Source organism: Antechinus flavipes, chromosome 1, assembly GCF_016432865.1.
Source record: "Antechinus flavipes isolate AdamAnt ecotype Samford, QLD, Australia chromosome 1, AdamAnt_v2, whole genome shotgun sequence".
Taxonomy (NCBI): domain Eukaryota; kingdom Metazoa; phylum Chordata; class Mammalia; order Dasyuromorphia; family Dasyuridae; genus Antechinus; species Antechinus flavipes.
Genome location: NC_067398.1, coordinates 292265108 through 292289696, shown reverse-complemented (window position 1 = coordinate 292289696; position 24589 = coordinate 292265108). Strand labels below are relative to the sequence as shown.

General features: G+C 33.6%; 1 protein-coding gene across 1 annotated transcript in view; it reads right to left on the bottom strand.

Moving 5' to 3' along the window:
* Positions 1 to 9306: 9306 nt before the first annotated feature.
* The window catches only part of VLDLR (very low density lipoprotein receptor), a 41256-nt gene continuing 25973 nt past the window's right edge, over positions 9307 to 24589 (bottom strand). Inside the window, exons 4-18 of the mRNA XM_051962497.1 lie at positions 22841 to 22963; positions 19624 to 19995; positions 19375 to 19497; positions 19137 to 19259; positions 18312 to 18431; positions 18071 to 18196; positions 17152 to 17323; positions 16116 to 16340; positions 14793 to 14911; positions 14228 to 14367; positions 13570 to 13711; positions 13092 to 13238; positions 11164 to 11244; positions 10769 to 10938; positions 9307 to 9964 (exon numbers count right to left, since the gene is read on the bottom strand). Coding sequence (XP_051818457.1) covers positions 9929 to 9964; positions 10769 to 10938; positions 11164 to 11244; positions 13092 to 13238; positions 13570 to 13711; positions 14228 to 14367; positions 14793 to 14911; positions 16116 to 16340; positions 17152 to 17323; positions 18071 to 18196; positions 18312 to 18431; positions 19137 to 19259; positions 19375 to 19497; positions 19624 to 19995; positions 22841 to 22963 — 2219 coding nt within the window. The 3' untranslated portion in view covers positions 9307 to 9928. The remainder of the gene's footprint in view (positions 9965 to 10768; positions 10939 to 11163; positions 11245 to 13091; positions 13239 to 13569; positions 13712 to 14227; positions 14368 to 14792; positions 14912 to 16115; positions 16341 to 17151; positions 17324 to 18070; positions 18197 to 18311; positions 18432 to 19136; positions 19260 to 19374; positions 19498 to 19623; positions 19996 to 22840; positions 22964 to 24589) is intronic.

The window sequence follows — 24589 nt, the reverse complement described above, 5'->3', positions numbered from 1 at the left end:
ATTTAACAGGCCTCCCTTTCTGCATAAGGACTTTAGTAATGCTGCCTAGAAAGCAGGCATGGTTTTACAACTTTTGGGAGATGTAAGCCTCATCTAAGGCAGAGAAAAAGAGGTTGGGGGAGGAGGGAGGAAGAAGGGATGACATTTCACTTGGCATTTGTATGAAATCTTGGCATTGGCAACTTTTGTGGCATGATTTTAAACAGAGAACATTGTGCACAGTGATTTTCATTGTAAACCAAATCCCATGACATCAAACTTCCAAAATCATTTTCTAGGAAGTGAACTTGCAAGTCCCTGGGAAAAACCTGTTCCTGTAGTAACTATACTAGCTCTCTTTTGTATGGCTTATGTGGAATAGCTAAAATATGTGAAGGTGGTATAGTCTTGTTATAATTCATTATATAATTCATATATAAATCTAGATTTACATGTCTCATGGAATCATGAAAAAAGAATTGGGAGACACAAGACCTAGGATCAAATCCTACTTTTACCGTGTACTATCTATATGATGTTGAACAAATTATCTGAGTCTCAGCTTAATAATAATAATTGTAAAATAATAAAAAAATGGATTACAGTAGATAGTGTCTACGATCCCTCTCATCTCCATAATTTTGAATCTATGAAAACTTGATATACCAAAGATTGCCTATAAGAAGGTTATTTTCTTTTAATACTGTGGTAATTAATGATATCCTCAACATTTTTAAACTTCTCTGTAGCTGACTTGTCTTCTTTTTGGATTGTGATGGCACTGCTCTCTCAGTTCTCCTTGCCTATCTGATTCCTCTCAGTCTCTTTAGCTTATTAATCTTTCTTTGCATATCCTCTAGTCTCATCTTTTCTTTTTTTTACTCTCAATGATTTCATTTGATCCCATAGGTTTCATTATAATTTCTTTACAAATATCTCTGAAGTCTATATAGACTAATCCTATTTTATTTGCTTAGCTCCAGTAATGAGTACTTCCAAGGACCTATTGAACATTATTATTATTGAACTCCCTTAAACACAACCTGCTTCTAAACTTTCCTGTTTGTCAAGGGCATCGCCATCTTTTTAGTTACAAAGGTTCACAACCAAATGATTGTCCTTGATTCATCATTCCCTCTCACTCTGAGTAACCAATTGATTGCTAAATCTTGGCTTTTATACTCCCACAACATTTCTTGCATTTCCCCCTTCTTTACCAATCTGGTTCAGGTACTCATCATTCCTACCTGGGCTATTTTAATAATCTTCTAATTGGTCTCCCTGCCTCAACTCTCCAATCCATTCTCCACATACCTGCCAAAGTAATTTTCCTAAAGTGCAAGTTCCACCAGAATATTCCACTAATCAATGAATTCTAATGGCAAGTTGATCAAAAATGGAAAACGGAAAATATTGAGAGGTCTGTGTTAAAAACAAGCATATTGATAACACTATTGATAAAACTAACTATATTGATTGAGTTATTGGAAAACAATTTGGAACTCTTCTCCAAGTTATTGAATTATGAATATTCTTTGATCTAATAATACATTTACTAAACCTATTCACAGACTAAAAAAAAAAAAAGAGAAAAAGAACCAATATGTAAAAAATACTTATAGAGCCCTTTCAAAATAGCAAAACAAATAAACAAAAAAATCCAACCCAAAACTTAAATCTGGGAACTAAAGAAGTGCCTATCAGTTTGAGAATGACTGAACAAATTATGGCATATGAATATAATGGAATATCATTGTGCCATAAGAAATGAAAAAAGGGACAGTTTTAGGGATACTTTTGGAAAAGTGAATATGATGCAAAATGGAGTAGAACCAGGAAAATAATTTGTACAAAATAACAACATTGTAAAGACAAACAACTTTGAAAGATTTAGGAACTCTGATCAATGCAATGACCAACCATGCAAAGAAACATACCCCTTATCTCTTGACAGAGTTGATGGATTCAGTATGCAGAGTGAGACATACCACAACTTCTTTTATCTTCTAAAGATGTGTTGGTCTTCACAACTCTTAAAGTTGTCTGGATATTCTTAAGCAAATAGCCCTCATTTGTATTTACACGTTCTGTCAAATTTGTTGAAAAATCCATCACTTAATAGTCAATATACTTCATGAAGGGCAACAACAGTCTTTAGGTCAAATAGCACATAGAACAGTTAGAAATGTGTGTGTGTGTGTGGGGGGGGGAGAGTAAGAAGGGAAGGGAGGGGGCAGCTTGTGCTAAGGACTGAGAATAAGAAGAAATGATAGTTCCTGCCCTCAAGAGGCTTATATTGTATAAGTTGCTTCAGTAGTGTGAGAGGATTGAAAACGATGTGTCCCTCAAAATTCTGGAGCCCACATAGTTTTACTCTATTATAGCTCTGATGGTGCCTAATAGATGATATTGCTATTATTCAGAAATTTCAAACTCTTTGTAATCCCTTTTTAAGTTTTATTGGGAAAAGTACTGAGGTGGTTTGCCATTTGCTTTTCAATGAAAAAAAAAAGATGAATAGGGTTAAGTGATTTGTCCAGATTAGTAAGTTTCTGAGGCCAAATTGAACTCAAAAAGATGATTCTTCCAGACTCCAGATATGGTGCTAAATGCATTGCACCATTTAGCACATGCTAGGTCCTTGTTAAAGTACTAAATAAACCTAACATACATATCAGGGAAAGCATGCTTGATTTCACCTCATGAATCTAACAACGTGCTAAATTTATTTGAAGCCTTGAGTACCTCTGGGCTTCTTAGTACTTCGGTGACCTGAATAGTAAGCTACTTTTGATTAACTAGCACTGTAGGATAAACCCACTGAAATCTTATCTCTCTCATTAGGAAGGCAGTTCACAGAGTGCCAAGAACACAGTGTCTGCCATGGGGGAGGAAGATGTGATGGACAATGGCACGTAGTCTCTTCATTCCAACTCAATTGCTTTTAGTAAAGTCCTAAGAAAGATTAAGTATTTCAGTTTGTGTTTACTAAAAATTGAGAAACAGGTAGGGCAGGAGCTTAACTTCTGAAAAAATCCCATTTAAAAATCTTTCTATGCTCAGCTAGTATTTGGGGAACAGACTATAAAGAACTGCTTTTGACATTTTTGAGAATTCTTCCCACCTTTCTTCACCACTCAAGACAGCTTTCTTCCTCACTTTGTTTTTCTCTTTTTCCTAATTCTACTGGGGTTCTTAGTTATGGAAGATCTCAGGGTAACACTGAACTAACCAAGGGACACTAGGTAAAGTGGTGGGAAAAAGGGCTTGAATGACATTTTGGAGAAGTATGATGGAGAATGGTGATAAAGAAAGGGGTAAGAGGAGAATTCCTCAGAACTGTGATAGCTGATAAAAAGGGTGTTTCAATAATTCTTAATGATCATAAAAGGGTTTTATACTGCTTTCCTGAAAAGCCTCCTCTTTAGTCAAGCAAGTCACATTAGGCTAGGTTATGGTTTAAAAAAAAAAAAAGAACAAAAGAAAAGTTTTGGGAGACTCTTAAAAATTGTTTTACTCTCCCTTTCCTCTCCTCCCCCTCCTCCCCCTTCCTCCCACAATTACCAGGAAAGAGATGTAATACACCAATTTATACTGGCAATCTCAGAGGAGTATATGCACTTCAAAGCTAGGCAGTGAATAGAAAACTTCACTTCTTTCCTTTTGGGTAGAATTGCAAAAATCAGGTTTCTATTGGTCCTAGCTGTGGATGATTTAATTAGTATTCAATGAATGAACGATTTAGTCAAAACAAATTAAAGAGGAAGTATTTCTATTTCTACACCTCTGGCTTCAGAATTAGCAATAAAGGGAGAGACTTATGACAAGGTTTTTGAAAAATAGATTTTTATTTAATCATCAGGGTGATTAAAAGGGTTAGAGACTAAAAACTCTTATCTACAGATCAGCAGCCTGTACGTTTCCCAAATGGGACTATCTAAATGTCCCAATGTGTGACAACACGGTTTTCTTAGACTGGACTTGGTTTCCAAAAAGCATTGTAGGATTTAGATATCCTAGGGTATATTTTCAAGGAGCTATAGCAGGATTTCTTAACATGGAGTCCAAGAATATTTTATTTTTCAACATTTTAATAATTGTATTCCAACATATTTGGTTGCCTTTTTAACCCTATTTGACACACTTAAAAGCATCTTCTGATAAGAGGTCCATATGTTTCATGAGACTGACAAGGGGATCCATAACAGAAAAAGTGTTAAGAATCCCTGAACTAAAAGATTAATGTTGTTATAGGCTATGAATTAGATGATTTTTCTTCTGCAGATATAGATTGCACATATTCATAGATGTCATGGCTAACTTTCAATAAGAAAATATGCAGATGAGGGTCCATTCTGAATCATCACATCTGTTATACCAGAACACAATGGTTCATTTGCTATTACTGCTTTCCTACAAAATCTCCCCACCCCCCAAACTCCCAGACCTGTATGCCATATGGCTAGTTTTTTTTTTATGATCAATTCCTGTGGTAAATTCATGAGTAAATAAACATACGAGATAGAATTTTATAGCTGCATGAGACTTCAGAGATCATCTAATCATTTCTAAAAATCTATCTTTGGAGAAATTTTATTTTTAAATTTTTCATTTAATAACTTGCTTATTCTATATGGAATCCTCCAAATAGCCAGTTAATAACATCTTCCAGGTGTGAAACCATATTAGCTAAGCAAAAATTTAAAAAGTGAACATATCATTACTGATGTTACAGACTTTGAATGTTGCCATATTTAGAACTAAATTTGGAGAAAGACAGTCAAGGTTTGCTAAACATTGAAACATTCTAACATAACATTACAAATTCACTACTTATATCCCCCAAAGCAAAAAGGCATAAAGCAGAGTTTGACTATAAGTACCAAAATACTGTTAATCACCCTGAGTCATTATTCACAACTTAAGTTTTTATGTTCATCAGTAACAAAGTTAATCAGCATGGGCTACCAAATGTTTTACACCTTGGCTATTCAGATACCAATAAGTAGACACTGTCTATGATTGGAGAAAATAGATAGTTCAGGCAAAGATTTAGCAAAAATGAAGGTTTGATTTTTTCTTCTGCAAAATTCTAAGATTCCATTTCAAAAACACTTAGCAAGTGGTCCCCACCAGATTCCCAAACTACCTTTTGTCATCAACTTGATCCTTTCCAAACATAGCAGAACTGCTATTCAATACTTTAAAGAGTTTTCAAAAAAAGAAGCAAACTAGAGTCAAAGCAATTTATTCTAGCCACCTGCCAGTTGTGATGTCTATCCATATCTATTTCCTCTCTAATAAAACCCCTTCCCCCAAATTCCAGTGTTTGGCTTCTGACACTTCCTATGATAAAAAAAGAGAATGGGACTTCTTTTAAGATTAATATCACATTCTCATTTAAACAAAGACCCAGAGAGGCAAGATAATTTGCTTAATGTTACCTTGTAAGTCAGTGACAGTGCCAAATGAACTGAGGTCTTTAGACTCCACACTTTAAGGTTCTTTCAGATAGTTTTGAAAGATCATTTGTGATATGTATTTAGAAACTGATTATCTCAAAGAATTTGGTACCAAGGAGAAGTAATGTGTTTGATTACATAATATCTTGTGCCTATAGCAGACATCATAGACAGGAAGGAAATGCAAGGCAACAAAACATCAGATGGGAACTCCACATTAGATCTGTCCACATCTTTTATTATTGATTCCTTATTATGAATGGATTCCAGAATAGCATGAGCCAAGATCCTTGACACACATACACACACACCTTACTACTTGAGGGAAGAAAGACCTAGGCCCTCAACATGAACCACAGACTTTATTGGTCCCTTTGATTCACTATAGGTCAGATTGATCCAAGATATAATAATCTTTCTTCTAACTCAGTTATGAGTGTTGAACAATTGGCTACCACTTGCTTTATCTACAGCAATTGTGGGGTGACCAAACAGAGGAATACTTCACTGCACAGCATTCTAAACTCTCTTCTACCTCTATGCCCTAAAGTAATCTATTTTCTTTATGATATCAATATATACTTCCATTTAAAAAAAGAAACTTGAGACCTTATATACTAGGGATACCTAAAGTTGGAAGAAAATAAATAATGAATTTGCAAGTCATGATACTGAATAGTAATCAAGAAATTCATTATCTTAGAATAACGGTTCTCAAATTTTTGTTCTTGGTATCCTTTATACTACTAAAAATTGAGGAACTGTCCAAAGAATTTTTATTTATATGGGTTGTATTTATATGTTTACCACATTGGAAATAAAAACTAATTTTGAATTTATAGGCCCTCTGAAAGGGTTTCAGAGATTCCAGGATTCTGTGGACCACACTTTGAGAACCACTGTCTCAGAACAGTAAGTTGACCCTTTTCAAACTTGGAGATTGCAATTGCAATCAATCTCTGTGTGTATACATACATACATATGTGACATCCTTTAGTGCTACATGTAGCAAACAGTCAGAATGACTTTAGCTTCAGAATAAAGTGAAATGATTAGTTACGTTTCCACTGATAGCTTTTCAAGTTATATTTTTCTGCCTTTCAAAACTCTGGAAGGCATCACTGGCTATGTTTGTTCCCCTTCAGGTTGCTTAGTAGAGTGAAGGGAACTAAACTGATCTCCTGACTTTCTATTTCTTTCCTAAAGGCTTTTTAGTATTTATTTTAAATGTTTAAATATTTAATTGCATTCTTTTGCTCACGGGTTCTTAGTGGGAATTTGCTATTTCTGATAATGGAAAGACATTAAAAAAATGTATAGAGATTTTCCATAAGACCAGAGAATGTTAACTTGACAACTAGAGTTAGTAAAGAATGGCCATATAAATGTTTTAAATTTTCTAAGCACATAAATTCAGGTGAACTAGTAGAAGATAAGAGATTGAAAGTAATTTTTAGAATAAACTTTAAAACAAGTTCCTGCTAATTTGAGCCTTTAAGGCAGAAGACAATCAAATTCAGCCCACTCTTGTTTTTGTATGGCCTCATAGTTTAAAAAATATTTTAATTTTTTTGAAATAAACCTTTATCATATTTAAAAATATAAAAGTCATTCTTAGCTACATTGGCCACAGAGCCATGGTAGGATAATCCCTGTTAGTTCAAAGGCAAGCCAATAAGGAACTTAGATCCTTGATCAGTTAATTCTTAATCATTTGCGCAATATATTATGAGCAGCTCTTACCATTTCTTTTGGGTCTGAACTTGAAAGAACAAGGAACATTAAAATCATAAATAATTCAACATGTATACTGTAACTCAAGAAACTTAGGTTTTCAGTTAGAAAAAAAATCCTTGAGCAGGGCTTAATAGTTTCGTAGGACTTGAAAAGTTATTTATAAACTGTGCTCAGTTTTATCTTCTTCATTATATCTATACATATATATATATGCAGACACTTAACTTGATATAAATTTACAATGCAATCTAAATTAAAATAAATTGTTTTGGGTTACTACCAATGTTCACTTCCAGTAAATGTGGGTAATGCCATCTGACTATTGTTTATGGTGTATGCCAACAAGAGAGCATATATGGAACATTTGAAGGGGTTTGTAGAACATTACTCTCCCCAACTTAATTTCAAAATATGTATACTATGGCAAAAAACTCATCTTACCTATCTTTTCAGCTATGAGGCACAACAATAATAAAACCTAGTAAGATTAGAAATATAACCTAAAATAATCCAAAGTATAAGTATGATGACCTTAACATGAATGTAACATTTTTTGGACGTTAGTTGTTCAGTGTTGATCCTTTTCATTAGTGGTAGTAAGGGTAATTTATCCCACTTTCTCATTCTTTTTATAATCTGGTAACAAATGAGGTATGTTAGTAGATTGTAATAGATAAAAGGGTAGCCTTTAACCATACCAAAATTAGCTACATTGTTTAGTAAAACTTTGTATTCATTCATGCTTATAGTTGAAAAAATTCATTTTTTAAGCCTTTTGGGAAATTATCCAAAGTTTTTATTAAGTTTCATAAGAATTTTAATTTTATTAAGAATTACCCAAGTTTACAATATTGATTACCTTATATAAAGGTTAGAATCTGAGAAGAGACTAAATCTAATTGTCCATTTTTTCTCAGTGTTTAAGCATTCTTATGTCATGACCCTTAAACAATTCAAGACTATTTCATTACTATATCTTTTATCTTTACACATTTGACAAGTTTTCTGACAATTTCATCTTCATTTCCCTAAGATTAGTGTCACGCTGTCAAATAAATAAAGGCATTTAGGATCAACAAGCTGTTTCTCTATTCTCAAGAAAAGCTAATAATTCCTTCTTAGGTCCTTCACTGCCAGGTTTTTAGCCTATTCTATATATGATGGCAATCCATTAAAAAATACCCAATGTAGTTCTATTCCTTATCTACATCTCTAGTTCATGATTTTTATTATGACTCTAGGAAAGAGTCTTCTCCTCTCATAAACACATGGATTCCATGCAAAACTAATTGTGTATTTGAAATTAAGCCTCTTAGGATAAGGTAGATTATGTATAAATAAAGACAGGAGACTTCATATAGCAATACGAGAAACTTTTCATCACTTGTCTTTCATGACCGAGAGAATAGACTGATTTCCACTCTTCTGGCCTTGTTTCTCCCAATCATATACTTGAGGAAACCTTCTAATATATCCTGATCAGTAGTGACTCCCTAATTAGTCATGGCTAAAATGAAATCCTACTTCTGTAATGCTTCAGAAAACCAAACTGCTCACCTTGTCCAAGTTGATCAAATAATTTCTGTAATTCTTACCTCATGGATAAAGTAGTTCCTTCACCTGCATGCAAAATAACTCATTTTGACTCCAAAGTTTAAGCATGTGGAAAAATATAACCATTTCTAGGAAATGAGCACAGGTTTTATCACATATCACTAATGAAAAATGGATTTTAAAAAGTACTCCAGAGAGGGTACTAATGAAAACTATTGGCTGAGAGTATAAAGAACTCACTTTTTGGTACCACAGATAAAACTTTAAAGCCAAATTCTCTAGGCTTAAAATGTTAAGAGGCCAAAATCACTTCTAGGAAGAATTTGATCATTTTTTGATAGTTTAACTTCTACTCCTCTCTCTCTCTCTATTCTACCAGTCATGATTTTTTTTTTAAATAAAAGCATTATGCTAACTGTATTCAATCCAGGATCATAAGACCTTAAAGTCTATAGACTACTGCATCTCATAGTAACTAAGCCTTTGTTTATGCTTTGCCAAATAGACTAAACGCAAGTAATGTCACTTGAAGTGCTGAAATGCACTCCCACCCTATAGGAATAGGCACAAGCCATTGTTAAGCTTCTTGGTTTAATTTTTAGCACTTGAAAAACAATTGTACAGTGGTTTGCTGAACACTCATCCTCTGCAAGCCTCCATGGAGGCCACAAAGATTTCATTCACACATACAAAATTAGTTTACAAATTTTTTTTTTGGCAATTTCATTTTAGTAACCCGTTTTCTCCTATTGCCATTGCCCCAACCATTGAAAAAAAGTTTACAATAATTTACATAGAAATATTTTCAAAGTGCTTAAGAATAATGATTGTTCTTCAGGATATTTACAGATGGCCTATACAAGTTATGTACAGGTTGTTTACTATAGTACAAGTTTCATTGCTGGAATATGGCTTTCTATGGAAAGTGCATATTTGGCCATTGATGGCAATACTGTCTAAAAAATTCAAGGGTTACAAATATTTGGTAACCACATCCAGAGCTGAACTAAACTGTGGACAAGAATATTTACAAAAAAGTAGAATATAAAAAGTAGAGTACACAAACTTGTTCCACACAGATATAATCAAAATCTTCCAGATGGTAGGAAGGGAATTGTTTTTCAGCCATTGGTTTGGTTACCATCAAAAAGAAAAAGTTTAAAACTTAGTGAAAGGGCTGTCTCTTGTCCAAGTAGTCACGCTAAGTCATCATCTGTGCTTACAACTGATATCTGAAAGAAAAAAAAGATTACTTATTGAGTATCATAATAAGTCTACATATTATAGATAGCATTTTGTTTGTGAAAAACTTGCTTTCCCTTTTCTCCACGAAAAACAAATCAGAGAAGGAACAGATGAAAGAAGCAAGTATTTAAAAGTACCCTGGGGACACCCGAGGAAAATTCTAAGCATTACGAAAAAATAGCAAGTTAACCATAGTTTCTAATAGAAATGGGACCTAATGCTAACTCTTTGCTACCTATATGGTAATCAACTAGTTATAAAACAGCATATGGTAATTAAGTCATGCTAGAATTTTCCACTAAGACAGTTATTCTGAAGGATGGATCAGATTATCAACCACATTTAATCATGAAAATACACACACACACACACACACACTATATTATACCAATTATATGTACATTATTATGTGATGATGCATAATATGTGTATCATATATATGTGTATACATACATATTTTCATCTAGGTTGAAATAATTAAAAGAGTATTGAGTAGGGCAGCTAGGTGGTGCAGAGATTAGAACATCAGCTTTGAAGTCAGAAGGACCAGAGTTCAAATCTGGTTTCAGACACTTAACATTTCCTAGTTGTGTGACCCTAGGCAAGTCTCTTAACCCCAATTGCTTCAGGAAAAAAAAAAAAACATTTGGAGAATATTGCCATACCTATATGTGTATGTGTGTGTATATGTGTACATATACATGTATGGAGGGAGGCAGAGAAGATGGGAAGCTCACTTTGTGAGCTATAAGTTTTAGGCACATTTAGGAAATAGCTTCAGATTTACTCACCGCTGGATAAGTGTGACCAACAGAAGTACTATGTCTCCCAATATCTATTGTGAGATCTTCTTCTGTGGTTTTCAAGTAGACTGGATTGTCAAAATTCATGCTTTTCATGTTCTTGTGTTGCCAGTTCCTCCACATAAAGTAACCAGCAGTTGCAGCCATAGCCAAGAGCACTAGAAACACAATAGTAGCTTAATAAGTGCAAGAAGGAAATATACATTTATACAGCACCTATTTTGTGTCAGGCACAGTACTATATATTACGTATATGAATATATGCATACACATACATTAACAGTTCAGTGACATTTTTAATACAAAAACATTCATTTAAAAAAATACTTTTAAAATACTCAAATCATACTGTATTTGTTGTATATGTTGGTCATGTTACTTACAGACAGGAAGGATGGCCCAGGCAGCTGAAGTTCCTCCTGGAGAAGCATTTACTTCTGATATTGCAGTAGTCACATTGATTCCTAGAAAAGAAAATACTATCTATGATGTCAATTCAGATGATTTGAGACTTTTGTGCACTAAATGTAAGGTAATTCAGAGACTGATTTGAGAAATAAAAACAATTGAGATAAGTATCATCTCTTATATAAAGAAAGTATTAAAACTTTAATATTACAAATGTCAGTCAATACTTATTAAGCACCTCTTTTATGCCAAGTATTGTGCTAAGTGCTGGAGATATAAAGACAAGCAAAAATATCCTTGATTTCAAGGAACTCACAAAGTAAAGTTATTTAACATGTATTTTGCTTTAGACCAGGAATTTTCTTCAGCACTCTCAAAAGGCTCAAGGTCTTAAATGTACTAGGGTCTAGAAGTAGGGGAAAAAAAAAAAAACAAACTTCTTCCTTTATGTCTTACCAATTGGTTTTTAGTTAATATTTGTCAAATTTTTAAAATGAAGCTTCTGTGTACATTATATATAGTTAAACTTTCTGCAAAGGTTTATAGCCATTAGCCATTAACATAAAAAGATTGATTTTTATCAATAGACAATAGTAATTTCTATGAAGGGTAGTAAAAAAAAAAGTCATATTTTGTAGTTATTTCTGTATATCTTAGAATCAGGATCATTTTGAGTTACTCAATCCAAAACTTTCAATATCAATCTGCTAGTTCATGACTTCTGCTGTATTGGGGAGCTTTGGTCTCATTCTATTTCAATGTTTCAGTCATAAACTTGATTTACCAGATCTTAAGATGATTTAATATTGGATAAGCAAGTTGTTTTTCCACTTTTTGGCATGAATTTCATTTTACTTCTAGAGGAGGAGATCACAACAATCAAATCATATAATAGCATCTAGTCATCAACTGTTTAAAAATATACACTATTCATTGAGGCTAAAGTCTAAGAGATAGGATACTTCATTGAGAGGAAAACCTAATACCAAATTCAAGAAATTAAGTCTTTGCTTACTTTGTAGTTAAATGAAGTATAAACATACTTCATATTCCACTGGAAGCATATCCTCTAAGAAAAGATCATTAGGATAATCAGTTTATGTCTACAAAAATTTGGCATTGTACTCCTACTTACTGGCCATGAGATATAACTGTGACTAGATTATAAGTAACTGTTTGACAAATGAAGATTTTTATTAGTGTGTTTAGATGAGCTTAATCTGTGGAATTGTCCAGGCATAAACAATGATGTATTATTAGATTTTGCTCCAGTAGTAAAACAGTCATGTTAATACTGTACTATTTCTCTAACAGTAGTCCACCTGAAATCTGAGCTAACTTGAGAGCTTTAAATCTTAGTCTGAGATAAAGTTATTCACTGAGATACCAATATGGTTGTATTAAGAATTTAGGTGAATCAGGATAAGATCAATTCTTTCTTTATTCGGTTATGCTTAACTCTTGTTTAGAAACCTACAGCTCAGAAAATATTTATATAAATTATGATGCATCAAAATGATGAATTTAAAGAAGTTGTATACTTGATGCTGGCTTGGATTTCAGAGCCAAACTCCCTCAAATAGATGCTAATGGATATTTATATAAGGCTTTTACTGTTTATAAAGTACTTATTGTATGGGTCTTACCTGAATCTTATACAACAGATAATATTTATGGTGGTATAGGTCCTAAGACAAAGGCTTTTAAACATTGTGTACTTTTTATTTTTAATGATTTCAGGTTTTACTTTATATCTATCTCCCAGTAAATTCCCTGAAAACTTGAACATTATGTGAAACTTTTTGTTGTTATTTTTCAGTGAGGGAGCAGAGTAGGGTAGAACAGCTATAGCATGTATTCACCTGAGCAGAAACACTAATTTTGAAATAAAAAGAAAACTCACTTCTACATGCCCTGCCATCACCTTCCAGATAATACCCATTGGGACAGGAACAGGCATATTTTGGAGAATGATCATTAATCTGTGGTGCTGGTAAACAGAGGTACTCACAGCCTCCATTTTCAGTATCTTCTTCACACCAGTTTTTACCTATTGGAATAAAAGATAATCCTTTTAAGTTGTTACCTCAAAGAAATTTTACAGTTTAATTTTTACATCTTAAATCTACCAACAGTTTACAGTCATTACCTTAACACTACTATATTAACATATGCTGTTAATTGTACTTTCTGGAAAAAAAATACTTCAAACTTACCAGAACATTAATTTTTGCATGACATAAAAGAAATATGGCATAATGCATGGAAAGTCTATTTGGGTGTCAAAATTAGAAGACAAACTTCTGATCTGCTTACAAGATCAAATTATCCTAAGTGGTTTTGTGGTGGTCATTAAAAGACATAACTTATCTAGCAGTTACCTGCTGGTTGTACGAGTTCATGGTATACTATTATATCTTGAGCATCATTTAGGTTGTTAACCAGAGTAGCCAATTCTGACCCTGTAAACTTGTTGGCACCATACACTGCTTCATTTTCACCATCTATCCAATAGACGCGGTCCTAGAATAGAATTTTTTTTGAAAAAAATTGGTATTATCTGTAGAATTTGTTGCATAGAATAATTAAAAATTTAAAATATGCTAAGTGCTAGAGATATAAAGAAACTTTATTCACAATCAGAATTAACCGAAAGCTTTCATAAAAATAGAGCTATAGGAGAAAAAAAAATGTTTTCTACATCACGCTGTCGCAAGTCTGTACTACTGAAATAGATATTAATTCAAGGAAAGACCAGCACTTCAATGAAAAATTTGAGGCACATCAATTTAGGCATATAGTAATGTTAGTTCAACTTTTATGAAGACTAGATGAGATTAATATGCTTTTGAATTAAAGGTGATTTATTCCAAGATTTCAAAGAAGTAAAAAAAAAAAAAAAAAAAAAAAAAAAAAAAAAACTCTTAAATCCAAGAAACAGTGCTCTTCCCCCTTCCCCCCCCCCAATATCATTAAGAATAGGAATAAAAAAACAGAAATAACTTGTGAGTCAAGAGTTGAAATACTTTTGAGTCCTACCTCAAATATTGTGACAGCAAGAGGATGTGCTAGGAACTCAAGAGACTTGAGTACTATTCTACGATCTTGACCATTCAAATCCACACTGGACAGCATGTGTAGTTTAGAATCGAGCCAATAGAGACGACTTTTTACAAGGTCTAGGTAGGAAAAATGAGTTATATTGTTTGCTAATGCATTCAACATAAGATGAGCCTGGATTACATACATTCATCTGAAGTATACATATATCTAAATGGTTTCTTCTATAATGCTTTTTATAATTTTGAACAAAAAAACCATTAAATGAAACAGTTTATTTTACCATTTATACTTGGAAAAGTAGAGTGCCAATATATTATGGAAGCTATGCTACTGTTTCCAGTATTTCTAACTTTCAGTATAAAATCTAGAATGAAGGTACACAAAAATTTTGAGTTTATATAACTGTCAACATTCTATCCCTAAAGAGATTATATGAATTACTATCTTTAACATCTTTATGAGGACAAATCTGTTTTGGTGTGATGTGCCTTTGTTTTAGGACCTTGAATCAATAAGTTAAACAAAAACCCAAGAGACATACCAAGTGTAATTCCATTAGGCCATTGAATATCTGCAGTCACCAGTGGCCGCCTGTCAAGTCCATTCATTCCTGCTTTTTCTATTTTAGCTGGTTCTCCCCAGTCTGACCAGTAAACAAAGCTGTAAAGAAAACATTAATCATAAACATCGATGATTTAGTAAACAAAATTTATGGTACTAACCCTATAAAGTATCAGCTAACAGTTTTGTATATTATAGGTTATTAGATTGATTTTTGAAAAGTTGATGGTTTAATTTCAGAGAATAAATCTTTTATTTCTATAATATGGAGACATTTATATTACATATTTGGGTACCCAAGACACAATGAAATATAAAATAATGTTCAAAAAATATAAAAATTAGTAAATGTACATTAATCATCTAAATATATTAAAACTTATCAGGATTAGATACAGAGGAAATATATTCAATGGAATCTTTCAGATCATGTATTATTTAAAAAAAACATTTAAAATATTATGTAGATACTCCTTTCCTAGTTGATTGTTCATCTTAAGGGGGAAAAAATCTGGGTTAAGATATCATCAACTATATGATTTTTGAGGAAGACATCTTTGGCCCTGTCTCTGCAGGCAGATGTTGATCCATGGTAAGGGGCAAAAATCACACACCTTGAAGGTGACTTGCCAAAATTCTAACAGCAAGAACTTTGAAAGTTGTCCAGGTGGATAATTATACATTATTAATGCTACAAAATGCCAATTCTAAAACTTATGGGAAATTATCTTAAGAGTTTACATTCTAGTATTATTACGAGACTTTAGCTGGTACTTTCAGTTTACATATGAAGCAAGAAGAGGACTCACAATAAATCAGTCATCTTCTACCTATGATATACTCGAGGTATAAATGTTATGCTTTCAAAAAACTAAATGATGAAGTAAAAGAGGTGTTTAAATTGGGAAGTTGTAGGTGACCTTAAGTTGCTGGGGGGAAGATACTTTTTAACATCCTTTAATAAAAGGAACCAAAGTAATATGTGGCTCAAGTCAGTTTTAAAATGAAATTGCTGCTGGACATCTGAAATAAATCACTTGCTAAGAATACCACAACTCAGCTTTGTTATATCAAAAGTGAGCACATTTCCAGTCAACATTAACTTATTAACTTCCAGCTTAGTCTAGTGCCTTTCCTGGGTTACCTTTGAAGACTTAGATATTTGCTATTAAACTCATTAGGAAAAAAATTGGTTGTGAGTTACACAGGCCCATGGAGGAATTATGAAATTACTGGTTGTCACCATAATTTACTTTTATAGTGTAGCTTCCAAGTAACTTAACAAAAATGCCTAGAAACTAACCCAGACAATGGGTCCACAGCTATGGAGGCAGGCTCTCGCAAATCAGAATTAAATAGAATCTTCCTCTTGGTTCCATCTAAAGTAGCCACTGAAATAGTCTTGGAAGCCACATCAGTCCAGTAGATATTCTTGTAGACCCAGTCAACAGCAATGGCTGCAGGATTATAGACATTGTCGATCATTTTAACATGTCTACCAACTTTGTCACGAGCATCAATTGTGGCACTGAAACAGAACAGGGTCACATGAGATTTGAGAATTTGACAAATGAGGACATTTATGCCTCCAGATGGTTAAAAGGTTCATAAAGTAGAAGGTAGTATTATATTTTTGCCTGAATTTAACTAGATTAACCATGTTGTAGGGCAGATTTTGGCATGAGAATATCTGTTGCTAGAAGGTAACACATTAATTCATTTGACAAGCTATGACTTTCATTAGTAATAATTTAAATCAAATTTTATGATGCAATTTTCAGATAATGATTGAAAAAGCATTATTGAAAAGCTTGATATTACAAATATAAGGAATTGTTACTGTAAAATTAGAGTGGTTAGTGAGAGTAAGGAATATATAAGTTAGTCTTATTGGCAGTGGTGTGCTAATAAATGTTAAAACTGGCTCTTCAGGGGAAAAAAGGAGATATTTACACTTTAAAGTATAATCGTCATTATTAACACAATTGCTTTCTTAAAGTTTGGAAAATCAAAAAATGTATCAAGTCTTGACTGTAGTATTTGCAAATTTCTGAGGTATAAATGCTCACACTGAAAACTTTGCCTTTACCTCTCACAAGCCAGTTCAATCTGGTCCAGCACATGCCAGCTTATCAGTCATTTTAAACTATTTATCTTCCCTGATTCTATTCTCTGCAACCAAAATTGGGTCCCGTTTTATAACCAAATATCGAACATATCATATGAATGCCAAAAAGTTTTAAAATCATTTTTATTTGGCAGTATCTTACCAACAATCCCAACAGTGATAGCATAAACCATTCATTCAAATACAGTCAAATGAGCACAGGGCAAATTACCTGAAGATTGCTTTTTGACTTAGATCAGCCCAAAATAACTTCTGAGCAGCTATGTCAGCATCTAGTGCTATGGTATTTCTTAGTTGCTCTACAAGTTGAATGTATTCTTTCCTTTCCAGGCCAATTTTTCTGATGTCCCTACGATTAGTGAAGATTAAACTTGGTTCCTTTCCTGAAAGCGAAAAGTTATGCTTTAGTTTCACTGTGAGAACCTCTTTCCTACAGGGCAATACTAAGCCAAAATACAATAAAAACATTAAGTACTACCTTCTATTTCAGTCCAATCTTCAGTTCTGAGTACTTCTTATTTATTTATTGTTAAGAATAAAAGCACTATGGTTTTCCCATTTGAGTAAAATAGAAACAATGCCAACTAGTCAAGATCAAACCTTTAATTCTTCCTTTAATTTGAACTGAATCAAGACTCACATCAAGAAAACACACACACACACACACACACACACACACACACACACACACACACACACGGTACCTGAAAGAGGAATGACTTTTTTGTAGACCCACCACATCTGTATATGACAACATTTTCATGCGTTGCTAGGAATAAAACACCAAAACATTTTCCAGCTTACTGATAAAGAGATTCTCCATATTCTTGTACCCCAGAACCATTCTATAAACCTTTCCAAGTTAATGAAATATGATAAAGTTTAGACTTTGTTGGCATACACTGGAAGAATCCAGGCTCTCCTCCATGACACGATTGAAATATCATGCTATTTTTATAGCAAAATCTTATTTTATGATTCCCCCACCCCATTTGAAATTGCTTACTGCTTTCAAATAAGATTGCAAAGCAAAACGTCAAGCTAAGACTTCTATATGCTAATTGTACCTATTGAAAGCACTTGCTTACAGAGGCAATCTATGTTAAAACACTACACTGAATTTCATTTACCTACTGCCTTGCATACTCCAGTGGCAAGATCCATTTGATAGCCCCGACTACATTCACACTTGTAACCACCTTTTAAGTTGATACAAATTTGACTGCAGATTCCAGGATTTTGGCATTCATCAATATCTAGGAGGGAAATTTAGAATTAGTCTTGCTATTTCTATTTCTTACCAGTTATATCTTGATTTTTTTTCCCCTTTAAAAGTTCCCTACAAAGGTAGATTTTTTTTTGGAATCTTACCACCACATGTCTTCCTATCTATCAGTTCAAATCCAGCAGCACAGTCACATTCATAACCTATAATTAGGTCTTTGCAGATATGGGAACATCCACCATTGTTAATCAAGCATTCATTTATATCTAGAGAGAAAAACAAACAAGAATTTGGGCTTTACTATTTGTTGCTACTGATTAATTAATCATTGATCTAAGCATTTATTTGAAAAACCAAATTTGTCCTAATGATCAGTCTAAATTTCTTCATGAAAATAATTAAGTGGCTTCTTCTAGAGGGCCATTTAAGATTTTAAGCACCTTAAAGGCAGGATTTTTTTTAAGTTTACTGGAGGTGTGGCTAAAGATAAGGTATGTACAAACTAGAATATGGAAATAAAAAAAAAGTAAAAATGTATGGGCATTGGGAAGAGAAGTCTTTATTTCTCCCTGTGATTTGCCCCTACAATTATATCTTACTTTATAGGAATATGTATTTCTTTAATGAAAGATTGTGTCCTTAGGTACACTATGCCAATTAATGGCAGCCAAGAGACATTTCTAGCAAAGGGAGAATGGAAGGGGAAAAAAAAAGAAACCAGAAACTTGATCCCTATTTTGCATAAGATCTATGAAAACCAGCTAGTGGCTAATGTAACCAAGAATGTACTAACCTAGTATATAAGTGGAATTTCTATCAGACTCTTGGAAAAGTAGGATTCAGCACCAAACAGAAACAATAAAAGTTGTTATAGATCTCTCCTGAGAAATTTTAGGAAGACTTGCTCCAAAGCTAATCAACTTTAAAATTTCTCTGCACTTCCATATAGATCCTTAAATATTTTAACTTACTGCATTCTTTTAGAGGTTCATCACTCCAGTCCTTGCAGTCTTGTTGCTGATTGCACACTTTGCTGATGTCTATACATTCCCCACTTCTGCACTTGAATTTTCCAGGTCCAGAGCACTGATTGGCTACACATGATCCAGAGAACAGAGAAGAAAATACCCATTAGGAGGATACTGCTGCCACTGTAGCATCCCTCCCACCCCCAATTTTACCCAGCTGTAAAAGAATGATGATGCTTACCATTTTTGCAATTGAGTTCATCTGTGCCATCTATACAATCTCTGACCCCATTGCACTGTCTGCTGCCATGAATACAGTTGCCATCTTCACATTCAAACTGGTCAGGACGGCATGTTCGTGAAGCTAGGGAAAAGGAAAGAAATGCCTCTAGATGACAAACTATCCCACCAGATTAGATAGTGAAATGCATTCCATTATTTTAGATTTTAAGGTAGAAATATTGAAAGGCAAGATAAAGAAACTGCTTACGACAGTTTATCTCATCACTTCCATCTTTGCAGTCAGGGTCACCATCACAGCGCCACTTCATATGGATACACTCCCCTGAACCACATTGGATCTCACTGGCTGGGCACTTTTCATGAGGCACAGGTTGGCGTCCACACTGTTCAAGAGACTCATCAGACTGGTCAGAGCAATCAGCATCATCATCACAGACCCAGCTAATGGGGATACAGGAAGAAGTGCTACACTGGAACTCATGGGCACCACATGTAGGAGGAGCACAATCCAGCTCATCACTCCCATCACTACAATCATCCTGACCATTGCAGACAAAGTTTTTAGAGATGCATCGGCCACTGGAACAAGTGAATTCTTCTGGACTACAAGTTACATTGCCTAAGAGAAAAATGAATCCTTATCAATCAAACCTCTTATCAACATTTGAACTTCATTATCACCCTAATAACATTATAAACATGAAGGTCTACAGTCATATCAGAACTCAAAAGCTAGAATAATTTATGTTTATTACTAAAAGCAATATTCACAAATTTCTATAGCACTAATCAACAGAAATAAGTGTTAGGAAAACTTCTAAAAATGTAGTTGAAATGAGAAATGAACTGAGGCAAGGTGAAAGGACATAAATCCATGTATTATCACAAGCTACCATTTTCTTTCCAAGATAAGAAGGCATTAAATTGTTAAATTGTAGAGGCTTATCAACAAGCACAAGGTTTACCTCTGTGGCTAGATCTTCTCTTCACAGTCAACTCCTTATATAGTCATGAATGCCATGTGCCTATAATACCATTTTATTAGAAGAAAAAAGTTTCTCTAAAATAACTTATATCCATCAAGTTGTCAAATACAAAAAGAGGGAAATGACAGTTGTTGGGGAGTTACAAGAAAACAGGCACACTAATTCATCATTGGTGGTATTATGAATTATTCTAGTCATTCTGGAAAGCAATTTGGAACTATGCCCCCAGATCAATAACTAGGCACATAAAGTGTATCTCAAATGGTGACTTCTCAATAACATTACTAAGTCTATATTCCCAAAAAAATCAAAAAAAGAAGAATCTGCATTTAAAGAAATATTTGTAACAGTTCTTTGTTATAGAAAACAACTGGAACCTAATGGGTATCCATCATTTAGTGAATGGAAGAACTATAGCATATAAATATAATGGAATAGTATTGTGCCATAAGAAATACTAAAAATGGATGGTTTCAGAGAAACCTGGGAAAGTCTGATTGAATTGATGCAGAATGAAGTGAGGAGAAAACTTTATGACATTATGAATTTAAAAAAAAAAAAAAACAGCCTTGAAAGCCTTAAACCCGATCCACCACAATTTTAGGGGACTGACCAACTTGACAAAATGAGACAATATTTTTGGATATGGTCAATGCAGGCATTTTTTCTTTTTGACTATATTTGATATGAAGGTTTTCTTTATTTGAAGGAAGGAAAGAAAATCTCTTAATTTAAAAAGATAATATTGAAAATAAGTTTATCTGCATTGTGATGTAGCTTTAGAGTCGGACAGAAATAATAAAATATCAGATAATTTATGTGATTTATATGATTAGTATAAGTTACCTCACTGGGCCTCTGTGTCTTATAAAATAAATGGATTAGGCTAGATGGCCTCTGAGGTCCCTCACAGCTTCAAATCTATGAACCTAAATTCACAGGGCAGCATGTTATTGAAAAGCACTGAAATTAAGAGAAATGGGTTAAAGTTTCAGATCTGATGTTTATTATTTATTCAGAGAAGCAAGTCAACTTGACCTCTTAGTCTCTCATCTTTTATCAAGTAAGACTACTTATACTACTGCAACATGAGAATATTGAGGTAAAGAATTTGAAAAGTAAAATGCTATACAAATAATGAGCTATTTGGCCAATCTTTTATTTAAATGAGGGGAAAGTAAAGAGTAGGATGATTACTTATATTCCCTTCCTAATCTCTAGATTTTACTATTAGGCCAGGAAGCAAGTACTAACATATAACTCTTTCAAACTTTAGAAACCCAACATTAGCAGACTCTAGGATTAGAATATAATCTTAGACTTTCTAAAAAAGTTACAAGTCTAGTTCATTTTGCAGGAACTTAAACCAGATAAAAATGTAAGTGTTTATAAGTTGTTTTACACAATCATAAGAAATAGAGTGAAAACCACTGCTCTCTTGGGAAGCAATGTCTATTTTTTCAAAAGAGAAACATCTGGCAACTCTGTGGCTTTCCAATATAAATTCAGAATGAACCATTAAACTTGACCCCAGGAATGAATTGGAGAAGAAACTCATTAGACTAGGTGCAGTTGCTTTAACCCCAGAAATCTCATTATGTACTTAAAAAAAAAAAAGATTAGTATTCCTATTACGAATACTCAGGATTTGTATACCTATAGCCATAATTAAAAGTTCTCTTAGATTTGCATTGTAACTGAAGAGCTTGGGATCCTACTTAAAAGGGGAATGAAAGTTGACAGAATTTTTTTTTCAACCTAAAGTTTCCTTCATAGCCTCACTTTTAACATATAGTATGTCACTATACATTTTCAGAGGCAGAAAGAGAAGCTAGGCAAATGAATGAGAACTCAATGAAAAGCCTCTAAGAAAGGAACCTGAAAAAATGGGGGCCAGAGGCCCGGAAGGTGATGATACTCAAAGTTAGTTTGTTCTGGTTGCCTGCATTAAGAAAACAGGTTTACCATCATACTCTGTGCCAGGCAAGCAAGAGAATGAAGCCAGAGACAGAGATTCTCCTAGAAAAGCAAAAACAAAGACTAACTTGGCAAATTTTAATAGTCTGGTCCAGAAGTGGAAACTTTCATATTTGGAATAGGAAAGAAATTTTGCTTTCTCAACCCCCAATTCTGGCTTGACTGGATTTGGGTCAGGAGTGCACAGTTATTTTGTCAATAAGATAGGCAAGACAGTTTGCATTCCCAACTTGCTAGTGGTCTACCTCAGATATATTTCTTTATTGCTTTTTTCCCCCTGACTCTAGAAGTATTGGAAATATATTAGTTGATGGATCTTGGAAATTTCTTAATAAGAGCTTTTAGAAAGGGGCTGTTAAAATTATGAATTCTTACTCTTATACCAATAGCCAAGAGCAAGTCACTGAAAAGTTAAGTCGTTTCAGTCACAGATTTTTGTCCCTTTAGCAAAGAATCCTTAGGATAAGCCATTCAATGGATTCAATATTTGCATCTTCTTACCACAGTTTTCTTCATCTTCTCCACTGTCACAGTCGTTTTCACCATCACATTTCCAGGACACTGGGATACACTGAGTTGATCGAACACCACAGCTGATCTCATTTATTCGGCAGGTTCTCATATCTGTTGAGGATACATAGTCTCAAAGGAACCTCAGAACTGTGATAAGTGATACAAGGTGCTGAGGAAGATTACTGTTTCTTAGTACTGATGATGTTCAGAATTCAGTTATCAGAAGAGCATATTTATGAAACTGACTGTTCCATCTGAGAAATCTTAGTATTCATTTCCAGTGCTACTCCTTGGGACCCTGATATATTTAATGACCAAGCCCAAAACGTTTCCTTCAAACCATTGTAAGTGATTATTAGCTTCAAGATTAATTCAAACTAAGGGCTTCCTGTTATTTTCTTGCCTCATGTGGCAGTTGTGTGATAGAGTTTGCTAAATTGAGGCAGGATCTGGGTTCTAATCCCAGCTGTGCTTCCTATTATATGATCTTGATCATTTTCTCTAACTCTTCACCTAAATAGATTAGAAAAATACTTTAAAGTTCTAAAATAAACAATAGCTAGCACTTTTTTGCATTTTGAGGTTTATAGTGTGCTTTACAAATTTCACTTCATTTAATTTTGACAACCTGAAGGGATAAGTGATGCTATTATTCCCATTTTATAGAGAAAGAAATTAACACAGGTAGAAGTTATTATCTAACCAAACATACTCTATGCTCCTATATCGGCTCTTTGTAATATCCATTTCTTTTATATCTCCAAGATCCCCTTTGCATTCTGACCTCCTTTTACCCTCTTATTCCAAAATTTTTCTAGGCAAAATTCTTCACTCTAATGCCAATTTTTCTTTTTCTTTCAGAAACATTCCCCTTCTATTAAAAGTTGGGGAGTAAAGAAAGAAAAGATTAATTTGTAAAATTCCTAACAGCGCTTAGTCAAAGTTCAGCTGTTAACATGTTAGATGAAAATATCCTCTGAACCAATGGAAGAGAATAACATTGTAGATTCTAAAATTATTTACTTTACAGATTATGCATTGCAGTTAGAATGAACAGGTTTTGCTCAATTGAGTTTGTTTCTTGAACATAGCAAATGGAAAGAGTAGAAGGTAAAACCAGAATTTAAAAATAATAATTCACAAATCAATTGTTGTATGTTTGGAAAGTGATAACTAATATCATTAAGACTTGCTTTAAATTCATTTTGTCTCTGTGTTTTTTTTCTGAACCTGATAAATAATTTAAATGCCCTTTTTAATATGGCCCTTTCATTAAAGTAAGTGAAATATCAGACTTAGAGCTGTGTGTATGTGCGTGTGTGGTATAAAATTTTTAAGTTTGCTTTTAGCTATACTATTTTAGTTTTCATTTGCAAATTGTCTTACAAGTCATGTTTCCTCATTTAGATATTTATAAAGACAATAAACTAAGGTCCTCAGTTATTTTTGTATATACTTTTAAGGAATGCCCACTACTTCACTTTCTCCACTGTGGGATTTGTAATGTTGAAAGCTTTCAGTATTAAATACCATTTCTATAAAGTAATCATAATCAAGAACATGTGGGTCATCTGTGCACCTAGTCAATGAGTTCTCAATGTACTTGAGGCAGCAATAGAAATGCTCAACACTACATATATAACTACCCAAGAGAACTTTAGTTTAGCCATAGGCTCACAAACTGAAATGGGGGGAAAACTGGTAAATTATTTGTACTGAGATTAATCAATGACCTAT